Raw genomic sequence first — 20,823 nt, 5'->3', positions numbered from 1 at the left:
CATGCACCACTGCACGCAGCGCATAAGCTAACACATACCGGTACAGCGTACTGCTTGATCATGCGATCGATGTGCACATCACAGTCAACAGATCAGTCATCTCTGCATACGCTGAAAATATGCTGGAAAATATTCACCCACCTGGATATACAGTATATCGTCATAGAATGCCCATCCTTTTTTAATTTGTTCTCTGTTGAAATGTCGCAAACACAATCGGGAACGAACAGTGACCTCGAATTTATCCTGTCTCCGAAGCAACTTCTTCCAAGTAAGTACAATGTAAGTAGGCACTAGGCCTACTAACTAGTGCTGCTACCACTACTAGTAAGTCGCGCGTGCACGTATTGCGCTGTGGAGTCACCCGCAAACTTCACCCACGCGGCCACGTCACGTCTCGCATGCAGGTAAGGGTCCTATTTCTGCAGATTTTTTTCATTTATTGTCGTGCGAACAACACATGGCAGCTTCGCAGCAACAACCAATAGTCTTATTAACAGCAATTTCTTAGGAATGGAGAAATTCCAAATCATATTAAAGCTGTAATTCAAGTCGAGAAAAGCGGAAGTACACGTAGAATACAGTCGGTTGTGTGTGTAAATAGCATTAGTCACGTATCACGCGCGTATGAACGGAAGTGACTTTGCTACCGGACTATCCCATAATGCACCGTAAATGACGTTTAAATCAACATCCAGGTACTTTTTACGTCATTGGCGATAGCGAGAATTATATCCATGTCTCTTTAACCTGTTGAGGACGGTTTGATTTTGCTACAACACGCATTTCCCATAGACACCTGCCCAAGTATACTCGGGACTCATCCTCAACGGGTTAAAGGCCATAGGCAAATCTGGAGGGTTAATTCCAGATGATTTCTCCCCTCATCCCACTACCACCTTCTTTCCTTGAAATAAATCAGAAAAGTGTCTTTATGACATTCTATGGGAGCCTCACAAGTTCAGATTTCGTGTATCCATCATTTCTCCAAATTGCCAATGTCCATTCACTTATAAATTTCAATATCTTCTCTCAGAAGTGGAAAGCATGCCATGTCTGATTTTTTTCCTGCTTACATCTTGCAGCATGTGACACATCTCTGGGAATCTCTGTTGAAGGTAAGACAGGACTTTAGGTTTTCCTTGTACATCATAAGATGTTTGTAGAAAGAATGAAGTCAAAATACCTAGGAAGTAAAGATGGAATAATGTTCCATATTCAGAGTTACTACGATTCTCTCTTATAGCAAATCTAAGTTGATGTTTATGTGATACAAAGAGTTAATGACAGTAGTCAATATTTCCTGTACAAAATGTAGACAGTGTGAGCATAGATTTAGTCAGTAATATGAGACTTAAATGTCATGTATCCCTTTTGTAAACATCACAAAATTTGGCACTGTTGAAGAAAGATGTCTCTCAATGTTGTGTTTGAAATCTTGCTGTAATACACATCAGAGTCTTTAACTAAAGAAATGAAAACCTAACTGCTGTTACTAGACAATAAGCTCCTTCCCCCCCTCCCCCAAGAATAATGATTCGGGGTTTTTTTGTCCAAATAAATCCACAGAAAATCTGTAGTATTGTTTACACCCCCCCCCCCCCCCCCCTATCGTCAGATTGACTTTACTTTTTGAGAGCTTTTTTGGATGTATATGGCAATTTCTGTTCCTGTAATTGCTGTTCTGTCTGTACCAAAATCTTTTGTCTCAGTGGATTGACAACAGAATCACTGAAAATTATTCATTGTCATGATGATTACTGCTAATTTATTTATCCTATGGCATTTTTTCTTTTTCTTCTTTGTCAAACTTCAGAGCGTTGTTCCGTGTCCAACTTTGAAGTCATGGAGGATTTTGATTCTTCACGGGTGAGTGTCTTCTTTCCAGTTTTCTGTGATTAGCCCCTCGTGCTTTATACTGGCTTTGCTTTTCTCATTGGCAAAGATGACCTGAGTAGTGATTATCCAAACCCTCCTACCGGTAATTCCTGTTGTTTGACACTGGGGCTTCTGCTGGACAATTGTGCTGATGCAGCTATGTGCCGTGTAACCATCTGTCCAACTTGTATTGTGGTCTTCTTTGAGCACGAAATAGATATGTGGCTGCTAATGAAGCAGCTTCAAATTGGCAATATGTTGCTAAGTGCATGAGTATATCAATGGTTTGGATGCAGCTGAAACAAAATGAAATAAATGAGGATGAGAATATTCTTTGTTTCATGGTGTTTGCTTACAATCTTATGTATGTTAGCCTACATCTGTTACTTACAAATGTACAACTCATGGACCACATAAATAACACTTCTGTTCAATTTGGTACACCATGATAATCATTTGTGGAGTGCTATCTGATTTGTAGGTTCTACTAGTTGATTTCATATAGCAACATATGATAACAAGAACATGGAGTAGCTTTTAGCATAGATTTCTTGTATTATCAGGTGGTCAATACCTTCTTCATCCATATTTTTTTAAAAGAATATACTTCGTTATGATAGAAGTCATTGCATTTGGCATGTTTCTGCTGTGTATGTAATTAACTTTAGGCTATCTTTAAGTTATTTTAATGAACACCTTGTGAATGAGTATGGACCTAATTTGCATCAAGAGAATGATAAAATTGGGAAAGTACAATGTTAACTCATTTTTTGCATGGTCAAAGAAAAAATAAAGGGAATGTCATCATCATGTAGTACAGTATTCATCGCATAATCGGGCATCTGATAATCGGGAACCTCGCTTAAATGACATACGCTTCCCAGAAACATTTCCAATGCATGTTATTTTCACTGGATAATCGGGCGGGGACCTCTGATAAACGGGACAATTTTTCTTCAAGCGATCTTTGATTTTGTTGATATTTTACACAAAAAATCTACCAAAATACTACAACAATATTTCAAAGATTCCCTATCAGTTGTCGTTTACATCGATCTTACAAAGCAAGCTTCAGACTGGTGTGTTTTGACCTCCGTCCATCTAGTACACGTACATGCATAGCCACGAAAGCGCCGTGTATAAGTATCCATGCCATTGCGAGACACATGCTTTCGCGAACATTCTTCTCCCCTACATAAGCAAAGGCACGTGCTCGCTTGCAATTCCTACTCACATCCAATAAAAAACATGCCTCGCTCACACAGCTCAGGCTGTATACGTTGTTTAATCTCAGTCATACACTTTGAGGGCAAAGTCCAAATTCCTCGTCTCTGAGTGTTTCAACTTTCAATACACTGTGATCTGTGTGTATGTCACAATCTTCCTCAGTTGTGAATGAGCTAGAGGGTCGCGCCGAGGGGTTGGCGTGGTTGTGTATTCATGTACATGTACAGTACGTCAGTATGCAGGTGTTTGTGTGTGTGTGTGTGTGTGTGTGTGTGTGTGTATGCACTACATGTGCATGTCGTATGCCGCTAGTGTATGGTGAGTGCTCATCGCGAAATCGGGCACCCAGCTTAAAGGGGCCGTGTTTGCTACTCCCAACCTGTCCCGATTATGCGATGAATACTGTACGTGCTGATCTCCATATTTTCTTGAATTTGGAAGAAAGATTCCTAATTGCAGCTCCCTCTCTGTCCATGTTTTGGATGCTAGATGTTTTTTTGTTCATGAAGAAAAGTTCATGAAGAAATTGAGACCTTAACTCAAGGTATTAAACTTTACTATTAAAAAAGAATGAATTGCAACAGACACCAAGCTGTTTTTACAATGTTGTCTGATATGCTATATGCTGTAAGATGTTCTATCTATTGCTCATACCACCAGTATGTCGGCACCTGGTATGTAATCTCCCACCTGCAAAGGGATATCTACCCGTACCACCGAGTCTCGACCTATGAGACCTCGTCAGAAGATGGCTCCATCACCATGACAACTCGCCGCATCTCCAGGTGAAAATCTTGTCTCTATAAATCCGGGGTTGCTGTCTGCTCCTTCCCTCCAAAATTGGATTTGTTTGGAGTAGTGTCTTGCTTTTGTTTTTGTGTGGGTTTTTTTCAGATATTTATGATAGATTTGACTTTCAGTAATTGAAGTTACCACAGCAACAACCTATCTAATCTCTATACTGAATGGTTATTCCTGGCTGCAGCTGTGGTAACTCTGATTATTGAAACTTTTATCAGTTAGCAAATTTGTTGAAAGCAGTGAGTCTAAATGGTGCATTGCCCTCCTCCTTTATTTTTTATTAAAAAAATTAAAGAGGACATGGGCACCCTCCTTTAATTTTTGGCGCCCCCCCCCCCTTTTACATTATTCGTGGATCCTCCCGTGAAATTCTCTATATATGTGGCTTACACAGTTACTGTAGTGCCACAAGAACAAAAAAGAAGAAAGTAATGATGGATTAAAGGTCCTGTTTACCTTTGGGAACAGTGATTTAAAATGCATATGTGTAGGTCTGTTGTACCACAAAACGTTCTTTTCGTATAAAATTTTTGCGATAAAGCGTAAAATATAAGGAGATATCTGGATTTTTCCCAATAAACAGTAACTGTAGATGGTTCAGTCTGGAAACATTTTTATTATAACTATTCTTCACATTTTGTATATTTAACAATACTTAACATTGATTTTACTGATTCAAATTTTTACAGTGGTTGTTTCTATCCCAAACTCACATTTTAGAACTATTTTAAAGCACTAATGCTGGGTTTTTGTTTCATCTGCAAATCGTAAATTATGCCTTTAATCAAGATATTTGTTCATTGCAGTCCAGAGTCCTGCACGAGTGCGATGAGTTTCCAGGCAAGGGCAACCATTGGCAGTGATGTCGGTGCCAAGATGCAGCTTACTCCTGTGGGTATTCCAGGTGCTATTACAGGTACACAAAATCAATCAAATAAATGTGACTCGCCACACCAAAAGGATCCTAAAGTCATTTACGGCTGAGCCAAGAAAATTGGGTTTGAAGTGAGATTCATCAAAATCACTCAGAACCATCAAATTTCTTTTTTTGACAGAATGATGTAGTGTAATATTTTGTCTATAAGCTGCCGAAATTTCGAAGCTAAATGATCAAAGGAAAGGCAAGATTTTAGCATTTTTCTGGGCCATGATTTTCTGACTTTCAGTGAAACAGAAACGTGTCCAAAGATTTGGATAAAGTGCTGCAGGTAGAGAGATAGACTTCACCCCTAGCAACGAGGGAGTGATCTTATTGGTCAGTGCATGGCATCCTGGTTACTGATTGGTTATGAATAGACCACTGGCACTAAGCTTGAATGAACATCACGGAAGCGGCTATGAGCATACCTTCTATTGTCAATCGATGAAACTGTCTTTTACCTCCCCTTGATCACGATTGCATCAGAAAGAAAACTCTGAAGGCGGTTTTCTCGAAACGCTGATATCCTAAACCACTCGACATGGGCCCCGTTTCATAAAGCTGTTCATAAAGTTACGAACAACTTATGAGCGACTGGTGATCAGTTCTGATGTGCTATACTTATCAGAATTTCCATAATTCAGCACAAGAACTGATCACCAGTCGCTCATAAGTTGTTCGTAACTTTACGACCAGCTTTATGAAACACCCCCCTGGTCTCATAAAATCTTCAGTATCACTCCAACCGAGTACTTTTATGAGTTGTGTTATATATGAAATTAAGGCGGAGGAGTGAGGGGCTAATGTCATGCTATTTTCAGAAAATCAACCTGCCCTGACTTTCAGATTGTTTTGTTGTAGCGGGTCACAAATAGTGGAGGAATAAAGATTTGGTACGCATAGTTTATATCCTTTTCCAGGCCAGAACAATCTCAGGAATAACAGTATGCAATCTTTCTAATCACAAACTATTTCTTACCTCAGGCACAACGTTGGAGAGTGGCAAAGTTAACATTTATCATTAGTTTGATAGGTTAGAAAACACACTACCCATAAACATGCACATCATCTCAAATCTTCAAATACAAAGATGTATTTATGACACACTTATCTTGTGATATAATTGTATGTAATTATGATTATAATTGTAATTAATGCGCAGTCATGTACTATAATATTGGACTCTACCACACGCTTCAAATAACTCAGGTAGATATCAGTGTTATAAAATACAGTTTGCTTTCTGTTTCACCGAAGTCAAAGCAGAGGCCCTTTACTCTTCACTCATATAATAAGTACAGTGCATCCTAGATCATGCACTTTTCATGTCCTGTTATAGAATACAGATAAACATATTCATATTTGTATATATATAGATAATAAACTATGTTTCATGTGAATTCTCTACACCCCTGAAGAGGACTACTGGGTGGTATATACAGACTACATGGACCACGCCCTGGTATACAGCTGTGGGGCCAGGACCCCCAACGGCACCTGTCAAGGGGGGGAGGCCCATGCCTGGATGATGAGTCGTGACAGCATCCTATCAGAAGAAGCACGCCACCACATGACGATGCTCCTCCACGGCCTGTGTGTGGACCCCGCCCAGATGGTGGACACACCTCCAGGTGAAATGGAAAAAAAAAAAAAAAAAGCTCGCTGATCATATGGCAGCCTGGATAATACTTACATACTGTTTGCACACCTGTGGTTCAATTTAAACCAAAGTCTTTGTCTCAGTCAGTAAATCAAAATTCTTTGTACATTTAGTATGTGTGAAGGGATGAGAGGTGTTCAAAGTAAAGACCAATGAAGGCAAGTGTTGGAAATCTGTTTATCCCACTTTAAATAGATATGCCAGCTTCTGAGAAGACTCTATCTCATGTGAGTCTGTGATCATATTTCAAAGATGGCATTAGCAACGTACCAAAGAAGGTGCCTTTGAAGAGTTTAGTGATAAATCATACATGTCTCATGAATATCTGCAAATTGACGATGCTAGTATCAAAGGCTTTGAGTGGGCTGATCTTATGAAGCAAAACACAAAGGGTGTTGATACCACTATGTAAAATTTAATCTTTTCATATGTTGTGGATATATAGTAATTGTTGCCTACAAGCTGCTTGAGGGTTTCATAATTGCAGTGGACTCTCGTTATATCGAAGTCCGCGGGAACAGCAGTTTTCTTTCGTTATATTGAAATTTTGTTATAACCGAACAAATAGACAAAAAAATAAATAAATACATAGAGTGACTAATGTTGAAGCCTGAATTTTTACTTCATTGTAACCGGAATTTCGTTATAACCGTGTTCATTATGATGGGAGTTCACTGTTTATTGTATGATTAATTGTTATTTGAGATTATATTTAGGGTAAACAAAAATATTTCATTTTTTAGTGTTTTTCATAATTTATAGAGGGATTGAATAGTTCCTGTGGGGGGAAAATTCATGGATTTAAGTCATGGGTTTAATAATAAACTTCTTTATTATCTGCTCGCCTTGTCATCTTTCTACTGAAATTGACCGCATACGCCAGATCCTACATGAGAATGGTTACCCTGATAACGTCATCGAGGTAAACATATTGCGCAAGCTCAACACTCCGCCCAAGCAATTTGGACCCCACAAACGTCCCGTGTACCTTAAACTTCCGTGGAAAGGTAAACTCTCTCAAAAGTTTGAGCAGCAACTCAAGCAGGCGGTTTGTTCAACTTACTATGCTGTTGAACCACGAGTGGTCTTTACAACTCGACGCATGCTCTCCGCAGTACGCAAGGATGCTATCCCTATCACACAAATGAATAACGTTGTTTATGAATTTAAGTGCCGTTGTGAAGCATGGTACATAGGGCGCACATCACAGCGACTTGCGGACCGCATCAAACAACATGTGCCAGCATACATACGTAACAAGCAGCTAGTTGATCGCGCACAGCCCTCGCGCCAGTGTAAACGCCCCGCTGACAGTGCAGTCACAGCTAATAAACTTCTTGTTTGTATCTCTTGAATCAAAACACCGCATACATTCTGTGTTCCTGGTATTTTTCATGTGCTGAAGATGGCCAGTGCTTTACTGTTATTTCTCTGTTTTCTTTTTATTTTTATATTCATCAACAGACTGTGATCCATTCCTCTATCCAGGGATGCGCCTCCCAGGTATGTTTGTCATTGCCCCATTAAGAATAGTTTGTCCATGATAATGTGATGGTTATTTTTGATAGAAACGTAGAGGTGACAATATGTTTCAAAACTGTAGACATTTTTTTACCATACGATGAGATCTTGCTGTGAAAGTGTAGAAGCATTTATCTTTCACAAATTCCTCTGTTTTAAACCTTTCAGTCCTCTGTAGAAATGGGAATAGTTGCAACGTACACCATTCCATATTGCAAATGCAAGGAGTTGACTGATAACAATTTAGAATCTACATCTTACAGAAGTGGAGTATTAAGTAGTGGATTCATGTAACATTTACCCGTTGAAGACGAGTCCCGAGTATACCCTGGCAAGTGTCTGTGGTAAATGCATGTTGTAGTGAAATCAGCCCGTCTTCAGCGAGTTGTGTTTGTTGAGGGCATATTGAATCAAAAGCATCTCTGTGTGTTTCTAGAGACTTTTCTGGTCTGGTCACTGTTTCATCAGTGAAGCATAGTAACTTATTGCTTTCTTATAAACATCTTGATTGAGAGTAGAGATTTTTGGACTAGCAGTCTCCTCTATAACTGTTATTACATTGTATTTCTTATACAGAAGAATTGTCAAGTTCTTGTTCGGTGGACAACTTCCGGGTCATGGATGATTTCAACTTGGAAGAGGTAAGGATATGAAAACTGCGGTACAGATTTTTTTATCCCATCATTCATGTCATGGTGATATCTTTGGTGCAGTAGGAGGATGCTAATACTCTGCATGCTTCTTCTAAGCCTATGATACTGACACACAATTTTGGCATTTGCACACTGAAGATGTGCTTTTATCTTTGCTAGTTTTCATGCATGCACCAAAACGAAGTGTTCTATTCTTGATCGTATACGCATTGTAGATAGAACAGAAAATATGAACGTATACCTCAAGAGTGAGAATCTCTCATTGCGGGGGAAGGGGGGGGGGGATATTAGTGCTAATACCATGCCCCCATCTACCCACCTCTTCAGGCCTCCCCTATCTCTACAGTACTAGAAAAGAAAATTTTCTTTCATGCTCATGAAGGATGACACCAATCTTCTCTTGCATTTATCATGATAAAATGTGATGAAAAAAATAGCCAGAAGTTCCTAAAATAAGTGTTGCTGTCTTGTCATCTGTATGCTAATTTATCACAGTGCAAATGGAAGTGGATGGCTTTGTAGTTCTGAAACAGTTTGGATTTCCTACATTCCTAAGAAGTTGCCAACCCAAAACTGAATTGTAAATAGTGTGAATCATTAATTATGATGAACATTTTTGGCAGATTTTGTGAAGTATCGTAAAGTTCATTGAGGTTGCAGAACCATGAGAAGCTATGTAAATAATGTTAGCCGTTGGTATTGTGTCATTCAGTATGCAGGCCAGTGGTACACAGTGGCACAGGTTCAGCCCCCCAGGATGCCTTATCACCGTGTCTCCACCTACACCCTTCAGGCCAATAACACACTCAAAATGTCCACCGATCAGTACATGAGGTGAGTGATGATTTCAGGTTAGTCATCTTCATTTGACTGACCTGTTGGCAGTTTTAAAGGTCTCTGCACCGATCACTAGAGGATAAAATTTGTGTCCAAAACGTGATACAGACTATAACATTAGGCATTGCAAATAAGGCCAATTCTATCTCAATTTGTACGTATAGCAGCTATTATATTGATGTTCCATTTTGGGTAATATTTTCCTGTGTCTAATAATATCAATTTCAGGCCAGGAGACTGCACCACAGCACACCTTGATGCTGAGGCTTTCTACGATCCTGCGAGTCAGATCCCAGGAAGTGCAGGGCATGATGGGAAACTGATCCTCAGGCCTCATAACCCAGCCATACCCCCTGGTGAGTACTTGGTTGAGTACACTTTCAACCAATATTTAACCCACTGTGACCCAAAATGAGGGACTACTTTGTAAATTTGATTTGTGGTTTCTCAAAGTTCCTTCGAGTAGTGGGTTTATGAGAGATTTTCAAGAAATTCACAAATTCATTTCATGAAATCAAGACTTCATGTACTTAGAGGAACAAAGTATGTTACCATTTCTTGGCTGAGGTTTAGGTTCAGTTGTGTGTTTGTTAGAGTGGGGAGATGTGGTTTGTGTTTCCTTTTATTCACTTGTACATGTACTATACTTGTGCTAAATCATTGCATCAAACTGACATGCAATGACCTGGCAAGCTGTCCAGCTACTGTGTAGCATACTGTGAATGTAGTATGTACTTGGCTATACCAAACACCGGGCGCAGAATGAAATATAGTATGCATAATCTGAAGATGTAAAGAATGCCAAATTTTCCTCTCATGATTTTGATTCCGTCTCCAGGGCGATACTGGGTGGTGGACACAAACTACACGGAGTACGCCCTCGTCTACAGCTGTCTGCGATGGAGTGAGGGGGAGGCCTGCCTTCCTCGCTTCACCTTTGTCTGGTTCCTCTCCCGGCGACCCACCCTGAGCGCCGACACCCGGCAACACATGATGTCCTTCCTGCCTAGCCTCTGCGTTGACCCCGCCCTGCTTAGGGATGTCCACGGTAGGTCACCAGTAAGGGTGGAGTAAATGGTGTAATTTGCGCAGATTGCACATGAGTGTTGTTCAGGTATATATTTAGTAGATGAAAATGAAATTGATGAATTTGTACATCCATGTATTCATATATCTATATGTATCCATCTATCCTCATATCAATCTGTGTGTCTACCTCTTTGCTGATTTTTCTTTCATTCATTCATTTAGTCAGTGATAGATATTGTTTATATGCATACAAGTCTGTCTTGATGACAACTGAGACAGGTGTGTTTAAAAAAAGAAAATGCACGAAAAAAAAAAAGACATGAACACTACACACAACAAGTGCCGTAATGACAGTGATGGAAGCAAGTATTTGGTGGGTTTCATTCTTTTTCATAATGACAACTTGCATTTGTCACTGTTTCCTGTAGAGTGAAGTCATATTTTACATATTGGTGATTATTTTGCCTGATAGTGTTCAATGTTGTAGTACGCCGTAACAGCTTTTTCCTTGTTATACTAAGTTCATGGCAAGTGTTCAACCAAAAGTGGATGTTCAGCCAAAGTTTTTATTCTTCCCTGTGTGCAATGATTTCAGTGATGCCTGTTTGATGTGAAATATGTGTTCCTGGTTGTTTTACATATCTTTATGATCCATAGAAGTTTTGTTTTTTGTATCCATACATGACTGTAAATTTGAGTAATTCAAATTTTTTTTATCTTACTTTCACTTAGATTGCCATGAGGATGGTTCCAGTAGACGTAAGTGTCTTAATATGACATCCGTATTTTTCATTTTTATCATTATTATTTGGTCCAGCAGTTGTATAGTGGGATCAAATGTCAGATGCTATTTTTCATGCCTCCGCCAACGAAGTGGCCGGAGGCATTATGTTTTCGGGTCGTCCGTCCGTACGTCCCGTTCTGTTTTTGTCGATATCTCAAGAACCGTGTGGTGGTTTTACATAAAACTTGGTATGAGGGTATATCCTGGGGGGATAATACTTTGTTTGGATTTTAGGGTCACGGGGTCAAAGGTCAAAGTTCACAGGTTATTTTGTGAAAAAAAAGGTTGAAAATTAATGTTTTTCTCCATATCTCGCAAATGGTTCAAGGTATCTTCATGGAACTTAGTATATATGCTTGTTCCAATGGGCAGTGATTATCTAGGGAAGTTGGGGATCATGGTTCAAAGGTCAGGGGGTCAAAGGTCAAGGTCAACTCCTCAAAATATCACTACTTTCCTTATATTTATGCAATGCCTGAAGGTTTTTTTTTTTTAAAAACTTGATGTACACATTACCCAATATATATGTTGTGGGAAGTTTCTTGCCAAAAGGTCAAAGGTCAAAAGGTCAAAGGTCAAGTGAAAGTGCTGAATTGCACTTTTTCCTCCATATCTCAAAAGTAACTCAAGGTATCATCATGAAACTTACATATTTATGCATGTTCTACCTAACAGTGATTCTCTTTGGAACTGTGAGGTCAAAGGTCAAAGGCCAGGTTTAGATAATGCTATTTTCCCATTTGATACTGAAATTATACTTTTTCTCAATATCTTGAAAATTACTCAATGCATAAACTTATAAAAGGGTCAAAAGTCAAGTAAAAATCATCAGTTCCCCAAATACCTGCACTGTGACATTTTAATCATTCATCCAATTGAACCTAGTTCTAGGAAAGTGAACATTCAGCACATTTGTGTCAAACCTGTCATTTTAATATTTTGCCAATTGTGTGAAACTGTCATCACACATTGTCAAGACATTGTACTATAGACCTATTAGGAGAACCATGCATTATGGCGGAGGCATATCTGTCGCCGTAGCAATATATCTAGTTTCTAATATGAGTTTGAATGAACTGATATGAAAATACACTTTAAGCAGTTCTAAAATATCTGAATATTAAATGTAAGATTTGCCTCAGATCACGAAAGAAATAATCAATAAATTGGACTTGGAAAACATTAAGATACACTGTCTCATAGATGTGAGCTGTGCATGAAATCAGTAGCTTTAGTATTTACTGTATTACTTGTACTTTGCGGTGGTAACTCCTGTCTACTTGTGATTTTGTTCTTGTTCTGATTGGTCAATCATTACAATCTTCATGCATTTAACCAAATATCTGCTGAATATTTGCAGCACAAATGATGGTTGCATGGAAGTGGAAATTAAGAAAGTAGCCATATTTCACCCCACCCTCCTAAAAAAGAAAGAAAGAAAAAAATTACTCTTCTCATCCAGCGAGAACAGCAAAAATATCTGAACAAATACCTCCTCCTGGAGGCATGGAAAATGATATATGATTAAAAGTATCTCAGCCATAAGTCAAATGAATTTCTTCTCTTAATGAAGAATTAATATTCGTCAAATTCTTCTATTTTTTGAACATCTATCTACTATTCTGACATCACAAATTGTTGGTAAGTTTCCCTCGAGAGAGGGCAACACATGTAACTGATACAAATTTTTGCCATTTTTGCAGCTTTTGAATGGATTGTCTAGATTAACACCCACTTTATTTTCCTGTCCTCGAACTTCACCAATGTCATTTCACTTCGTCTTTCACTGAATCCGTGCGTATATTGAATGACTGTCACAAGGCCCAATCTTATTATCTCTGTTTGATTTGGATTTTTCAGCTACCCCGGCACCAGTTTCATGCTCCGTTGATGGCTTCTCGGTGAAACAGGACCTTGTCATCGAAAAGGTAATCTACTCTGGTGGCTACACAATCACACTTACCGTTGATATTACCAGCAGTGACAGGAGTCTGAGGGTTTGCCTGCTACTGTAAACGTTGATATTTTTCGTGTGCTTGATTTTTCACGCTGAGTAGCTAAAAAACATATTCGCAGGTTCATGAATTCACGCTGCACAATTGTCAACCCATTCAAAATGTGCAGAGAACATTATGAAGAACCTTTTTGCAGGATTTTGAATTCATGCAAGCCAGAAGTACAGGGAAAATCCAAAAATTGATGTTCCACAAAAGTTTCTACATTTACAGCACCATTACATCATCTGAAACAAAGGAAAAGATGAATATCACACATTTTCTGTCTAGGCATGTTATGGATATGTACATACATCATTATGAGTGAGTCACTAAATGTGTCTAATCACCACAATTATGCATGATTAAATCGTTATAAATCAAAGCTTCCCATGATACATACATGTAATTGCCTCACTCTATTACCAGTGATCCATAATATGGAAACTGGACAAATACTTTCCATGATTTATATCGTTACTCAATATTACTTGACTGCCTCTGAAAGTTTCAATAACGGTACTCTGTTTATATTCACCACAAAAACTGTAGAGATGTTATGAATGTTTACTGTCATTACTAAGAGTGAGTTGCCTGGGGACCGTTTCATGAAACTTTTTGTCAGTAATTTACACCGACAACTGTTAAAAGCTACTGAAATCCTTGTGTCTGATTGGCTGATAGCAAATTTGTCGGTGAAAACCTCTGACGAACTCGTTGATGAAACGCCCCCCTGGTGTGTCTTGTCGCTACATATGCATAGCTTGATTAAGTCACTGTCCATCATAGCTTTCCAATGATGTATGACATGTCTTATTTCATTTTGAGTAATCAATAGAAAATGAAATATAATAACACGAGCACAAACTGAGAAATATTACTCAACAATACTATATCTCACAGAGTTTCAGTCACCCACTGCTCTTAAACGTCACCCAAATGCTGTGAGCAGAAAACCGTGTAAATGAGAGCGAATTATTGATGTCTGTTTGTCTCCCTCTCTTGTCCAGTTCTTGGGTAACTGGTACGAGGTTAGCCACACCAATGGGGAGACCAACCTGGCTGTGCCAGACATGGAGATGATCTCCTTCAGCCCATCGTCCAGTAGCAGGGCCGACTTGAGTGTCACTATGCTAAATCTGCGCATGTGAGTATGGCAAGAGAGAAAACTACCTATGCATTACATTATGACATGTGTGTAGCGCCTTTCCAAAGGGTACAAAGTGCTTTATACTTCCTGTGTCACAATATGTAAAACATGACATACTGAAAACATGTAAAACATGACATACTGACATACTTTTCCGGCATGACAGCGACTTAGTGTAGGGATTTGTTCAGGGTTTTTGTTTCGGATAAGTTAGGTTATAGGTCTTTTTGTCTTAGTTTCTTTGTTTCATCCATTTTCAATGCTTATCAGTCTATCGATCATATAATTTCTTGTATTACGTGTGGGGGGAATGCAGCCTACAAGCTCAGCTTTTTAGCATTCCTCCCCATTTCCAACATTTTCCTATACCTACAAGTTTTCTGTAAATTTATCCTTTACTTTGTATGATGAAATTTGTGCACTGTATTCAATTTTTGTAATATATTTATATGTTTTTGTTGGAAATGAAAAATAAATGAATGAATGAAAAATGAATGAATGACATGGGATATACAAAGAGATAAAAACATTATGAAACATAGTACAGCATTTAAATACTGAAATAAGTGGAATTTTAGATGCTTCTTAAATAATTAATTGGATGGCTTCTTCACTAGTGAGGGAGGTTAGTGAATTACAAAGTTTAGGGGCAAAGTATAGAACTTATATAAGGAATAATCTCCAGCTATTCTCTCCTATGCTGAGAATGCAGTCTACAGATTGAATTTATGATGTAATGGCATTGCATTGAAGACCACTGTACTCTCCACCCCTGCCCCAATAAAAAAGGGGAAAATACGGTAGAATAAGGAGCCCTCTCCCTATCTGTTGTTTGGTGTTATATCTTTTTTGTCATGAGTCTTTTAGTTCATTATTAGTTTTTCTTAATGTAGAATTTAAAAAAAATCATATTTGAACATTTTGTTGTTCAAATTGGTTATTTGTTTCATGGCAAACTTTTTAATAGCTTCTTAATTGCTGAATTTGTAAATGATTCTTAAATTGACAACACGTTTCACCATTGATCTCCAAATTGGCAAACCTTTTTTTGGGCAGATTTAATGAACTTCAACAATTCCACATAATCTTTCCAGTAGGAAACATGCAGCGAGATTTCAGAGCTGCCAATTTGATGATGATGATGATGAGATAAATTCCTCAAGGAATTGATGGGTTTTACAGGAAATACAATCTCCTGGTGTCAGTTAATTCTCCCAATTCTTCAAAATCTTTTGATGCCCCGTGTAGGAATGGAGAATGCTTCCACAGGAACATGAAAGGCAAGGGCTGGTTGAGTGACATGCATGCCTCCAAGATTGTGGTCTCTTTCCCCCTCCCAGCCGGCTACGATGTCCCAGAAGTCGGTAAGAAGTAGACCATCCCCCCAACTCCTCGTCTGTTCATAGCAACAGTCGCAAACATTTCTTGACCTTCGACCTTTGCATGGCTTAAATGAATACATCCACTTGAAGAAGATTAAAATTGCTGAAGATGATGTTTGTTGTGTAACTCCCTCCTAATCACTGTAACTCTATGTTAGTCTCCATCTATGTGTATATTGCACAATATTTCAGAAATCATGAAATGACTTTTCACTTTCAGTTCCCTGAACCCTTCCAACAAAATGATGCGCTTTTATTTCTGTTATAAAGACTGAATTAGTGTATATATTTTCACAAAATGATATTGCATTAGAATTCCACAATCATCAAACGCAAATTTGTTAAGACAAGGTTTGTGTCAGACTTGAAAGAAATGATGACACTGAATTTTGTGATGCATTTTGAGAACATGGCATGTAGTATGTACTTATGCAAGTTTTTTTTTTTTTAATGATAATAGTATATGCTTGCTTCCTGTAAAAAAAAAGAAGATCTTTTTCGTGGTGAGATATTCACTAGAATACAGCATTTCAACTATAACTGCAATATGACTGTTAAGATCATGTTGATATTGGTGTGCTTACACCAAAGTGCCAGCATGGTTGTACATTCAAAGCCTCTCTTTTTTATACCAGATATTTGATTGATTTCTTACCTCACTTGAGTCTTGACCCAATCGCTCACCGCTTTCAATATCCAATCTTCATGTCCTATACAAGTCAACTACTGGATCCTTGATACGGACTACGACAACTACGCCATCACATACACCTGCCACAGACTGTACGAGGATGGGTCATGTGACCCCAGCTCCCAGGGGCTGTGGATTCTGGGAAGGCAGCAGGAGATTGACACCCAGTTCTGGCCTCGCATCAAGGAGGTGGTGGAGAGCGCCTGCGTGAGTTTCTCAGGCATCATTCCCAGTTCAGGTGAGGATCATTATGACAGGACATTTGTTCCTGTGAAAATTGCACTGGTCTTATTTTCTCCAAGGACTTGGGGTTAGGGATAGGGTTGTGATAGGGTTTTAGGTTTAGTTTGATGTGAGGAATAGGATTAGGGTTAGGGTTATGTTTGTGGGTAGGTTTTATGTTTGGATTAGCGCACAGATATTTCATGGGAGCAATTTTCGCTGGATCAAATGTCATGGAACTGAGAATCGCAGACACACAGAAACACACAGACACACACACGCACACAAATATACACATGAATCTATGCATGCTCACCTTTTATCTCTTTTGTTACTGCTGTCTGAAAATTGCTTTGCTGTTGCTCATAATGGTTTCACCTATGGCTGTGAGGGGGTTCAAGCACTTGTGAAGAATCAATTCCTGCATTGCTGTGAGCCATTTCAAATTTTCCACCCTGCCCACTTGAAGTGCTTTAAACTGACCATCGTTGCGGTGCCAAAGTTTGTAATTGGTGGGACAGGAACAAAAATTGTAGTGATTTGCTGCAATGGCAACTTGTGAAATTAGGCATATTTCATTTGCTGTATTGTTCCTTTGCATGATGTCATGCCAACAAATCCCAACATTTGTTAGTTTTGGGAGGTCTTGTGGGTGACTTCATTGTTCTAATCACATCCACATACATCTTGTCACTACTTGATAGACAAAATTGATTGCAGCCAAGCAAGCTTTCTGTGCAAAATAACCAGAAAGTGTACAATCTGCCACAGAGTGCTGTAAAGATCTCAAATGTCCAACATCTAACATTTCATTGATTGAACATAGCATTTCTTACCAAATAGAGATGTGAGATAGGAAAACAAAAACAAAAACAGAAAGAGTGGAAAGTCAGAGACTCTCACTGCAAAACAGATATTTCCAGACCAACACACAGTTACTAGTATGCATTAACCCAGTGGCTACTCAAACCTGGAAGGCTGTGTGCAAAGTATATGAAGATTTAAGTTTGTGGTAGGAAACCAATTAATTTAAGGCTTTCAAAGAAATGTACACTGATGATTATTTGTCAGTGGAAGAACCTCTGTGTAGGGAATGAAATATGATAATTGTTTTATCTAGAGTTTATTGTGGAGTATACATTATATGATTGATTCTACCTTGTGTATATGACTATCACTTAGCTACAGATTCTATATCCTGTGGCACCTTTTACATTAAGCTGTGGTTTAGTTAGGTCTATCACAACCTTTGATAAATAAACATGTTGCGATTTTGTAAATGATACATGCATGTTTCCCTACATCTATGAGTAATCATTGTCTTTGTGTGAATGTTTGTGGAAATAAATTAGAATTGAAACTGAAACCTCATTGATTCTCATGTCTGTATACACTGTACCTTGTTTCAGGAATCTTCAAATACTTCTTGAAGAGCTTTCCAATGTGTACAAAGTGAATTTGCCTTTATGTCAAGTAGTGGCCAGAGAAGATGAACTAATAGATTGTGCAATGGAGAATCAGTTTAAATTACATCTGAGATTGATTAGAGTTCATTGTTTTTCTTATTAGATCCCTGCCCAGGATACACTGTGAGGGACAGGGGTAAGCATGGATGGGATTTATCATGTCTTGACACAGCAGGATTATATTGTATAAATTAGTTCTGATGATAAACAGTGAGATATTCTTTTTTGAGCAGAGTACCAAGAAATTTGCACAAAAAGGTTGACAATCTTTATGAAATATTGGCCAATAAGTGTAGATATGCAACAGTAAGTCTAGCTGTGTTGATATTCATAAGTCAGTTATTATAATCAACAATACCCTCTGATAGAATGTAGACAAATCTGAAGACCTTGAATAGAATACTACAACAAAAATGTGGAATATAATGTGTATGAAGTGGTGATTCTGAAGTAGAAATGAATATAGTTTTGCTTTTAAGATATATACACGTATACCTCATGATGGATGGTTTAGTAGATGTGAATATATAAGTATATCATGGATAGATATATAGATTGATAGATGGATATAGACAGGAGTATGTATTTTGTAATAAATAGATATGATGTAGACATATACCAGTATACTCATTGGATGAGATACTATCAATCTTGAATTCTTAGTTGGGTGCTTGATTAGAAGTCAAGGTGCTTGATTAGAAGTCAAGGTGTTGCAGTCATAATCATAATGATATAATCATTTATCGTAACGACATTTTCTTTGATTTGTTGATTTATCTATGTTATGTTCATAACATTCATTGTAACTGTCATGGAAACAAGTAACTGTGATCGGGAGATGTGTTTGTATTATTGTACAAAGGTCAATGGAAGCAAAATTTCTACGTCCTAGCCTAGATCAGTAGAGATGAATCTGAATAAGAATCTGAATTTGTCTGCCTCATATTCTCCTCTCCTCCTAGCTGATCCAAGACCCTGTGCTTCCAGTGAGTTTGGTTGCTGTTTGCTGAACGACGACCCCGCAGCTGACAGCAGCTACTCTAACTGCCCCCGTAAGTAGACTATCGTAGGAAAGATGAGGGAGAGTCCAAACACAAATTGCTACTTTTCATATGTGTGCTTACCAATCAATAATGTCCTCCAAGACTGAAGCATCAGTACAGCTCCATTTATTTTCTTCTCCCTTATGTGTCATTCTTCCTAGGTGTTCCACCCCCCGTTGCAGGGCGAAATGTGCCGGAAGCCCCCGTCACTGTTGTTGAGGGTGGTGGAGGTAGGTGAAATCTCTTGGTGTACAGTCTATTCACCACTTCGATACCAGTGTTAGAGTCTTTGAAGTGCCTTGAAAAAATGTCATATTCATTTAGTCCCTTTGTATGGTGCAAGTGGCTGGGTAGATGAATTTTTGTCAAGTTCAGTTAGCCATTGTGGATATTCACTGCTGCACATTCAAGAGAAAATAATTTTGGGTGTTGTACAGTGCCAAATAAGTTGTATATTGACTAGCTCATTTTGTTGTATTGGAGTCCTTGATAAAACAAGAGAACCACTGAACTTGTATTTAGGGAAAAGTTTCTTTTTCTAATGTAATTTTAATCTAATTTTGATTTAAGTCAAATGAAAAGCAGCTGTTGTCATGTTGCACTTTCTGGAATGCTAGATGCAATGTAACCAAAGCATCTAATTTTTTTTTTTTTTTGTGCTGTCCATGTTTGTTGATATAATAACTCTAGAATATCATATCAGAGAATGGTACAAAACAAGAAAAAGATACAATCATGTAGTAGATCTACCAATGGAAGATGCCATCAGGTGATCCTCAAACCGAGTTAGCAATCACAGAGAACTGGTTTTCTCCGTTTTAAACTGTCAAATTCAAACCAAATGTGAGGTGAAGGGTTTAGTCCAAGGTGCATTTACACTTGCATAGTAAAAGACCTTTAGAATAGTGTGGTTAGGCAGGGCTCGACACTAACAGTGGCCCCGGGCCACCAAATTTCAAATAAGGGCAAATTTAGTGGCCCGCCTCGGGCCACCAAAATTTTTTGAAAAGTATGTCAATAAATTCGTAACTTTTTGCGCCGGAAATTAGCAGTTAAATTTTTTTTAAAGGATGGCTGAAAAGGACTGAATGAGTGCCTGAGAGTGAGTGTTGCAAGTTTGTTGAAGTTTATTTATGAGTAGATATGTCCAACTTCTAATTCTTACTATCATAAAACCAAAATGTTTGACTCATTAAAAAAAACTTTTAATGTTTTTTATTGGTTTTTTTTTCGGGACACCAAATTTTTCTCTCGGGCCACCAAAAATTTGAAATTTAAGATTTTGGTGACAAAAAAGTTAGTGTTGAGCCATGGGTTAGGTAATATTTCCATCCCATTATTTTTCCCTCAATCTGGTCGATCAGCTGCCAGGACCTGTGACCAGCGCATCACGTGCAAGATGTTCTGCCGCTTCGGCTTTGCTCGTGACGAGGACAACTGCGAGATCTGTTTGTGTGCCCGCGAACCGCGAGGTGAGTTTTGTCGTTGCACCCTCCGTATCAGTCGCACCATCACTACTTACAAATTTTCCCAGACCTGTAGAGTGTCTGTCTCGCAAGAGAGGAT

The 20,823-nt window shown here is 38.5% G+C and overlaps 1 protein-coding gene across 1 annotated transcript in view; it reads left to right on the top strand.

Moving 5' to 3' along the window:
* Positions 1–20,823, top strand: part of LOC139717900 (uncharacterized) — a 59,775-nt gene that overhangs the window by 36,966 nt on the left and 1,986 nt on the right. Inside the window, exons 15-32 of the mRNA XM_071629386.1 lie at positions 1,086–1,118; positions 1,817–1,869; positions 3,766–3,890; positions 4,713–4,822; positions 6,244–6,456; positions 7,950–7,988; positions 8,583–8,647; positions 9,372–9,493; positions 9,725–9,852; positions 10,335–10,544; positions 11,258–11,284; positions 13,170–13,237; positions 14,314–14,450; positions 15,702–15,817; positions 16,555–16,764; positions 19,177–19,266; positions 19,419–19,487; positions 20,622–20,729. Coding sequence (XP_071485487.1) covers positions 1,086–1,118; positions 1,817–1,869; positions 3,766–3,890; positions 4,713–4,822; positions 6,244–6,456; positions 7,950–7,988; positions 8,583–8,647; positions 9,372–9,493; positions 9,725–9,852; positions 10,335–10,544; positions 11,258–11,284; positions 13,170–13,237; positions 14,314–14,450; positions 15,702–15,817; positions 16,555–16,764; positions 19,177–19,266; positions 19,419–19,487; positions 20,622–20,729 — 1,923 coding nt within the window. The remainder of the gene's footprint in view (positions 1–1,085; positions 1,119–1,816; positions 1,870–3,765; positions 3,891–4,712; positions 4,823–6,243; positions 6,457–7,949; positions 7,989–8,582; positions 8,648–9,371; positions 9,494–9,724; positions 9,853–10,334; positions 10,545–11,257; positions 11,285–13,169; positions 13,238–14,313; positions 14,451–15,701; positions 15,818–16,554; positions 16,765–19,176; positions 19,267–19,418; positions 19,488–20,621; positions 20,730–20,823) is intronic.

Source organism: Diadema antillarum, unplaced genomic scaffold (assembly GCF_040938485.1).
Source record: "Diadema antillarum isolate AM-2024a unplaced genomic scaffold, OU_Dant_1.0 scf00000085, whole genome shotgun sequence".
Classification (NCBI taxonomy): domain Eukaryota; kingdom Metazoa; phylum Echinodermata; class Echinoidea; order Diadematoida; family Diadematidae; genus Diadema; species Diadema antillarum.
The sequence above is the reverse complement of the archived record's forward strand: the minus strand, read 5'-3'. Positions and strand labels throughout refer to the sequence as shown.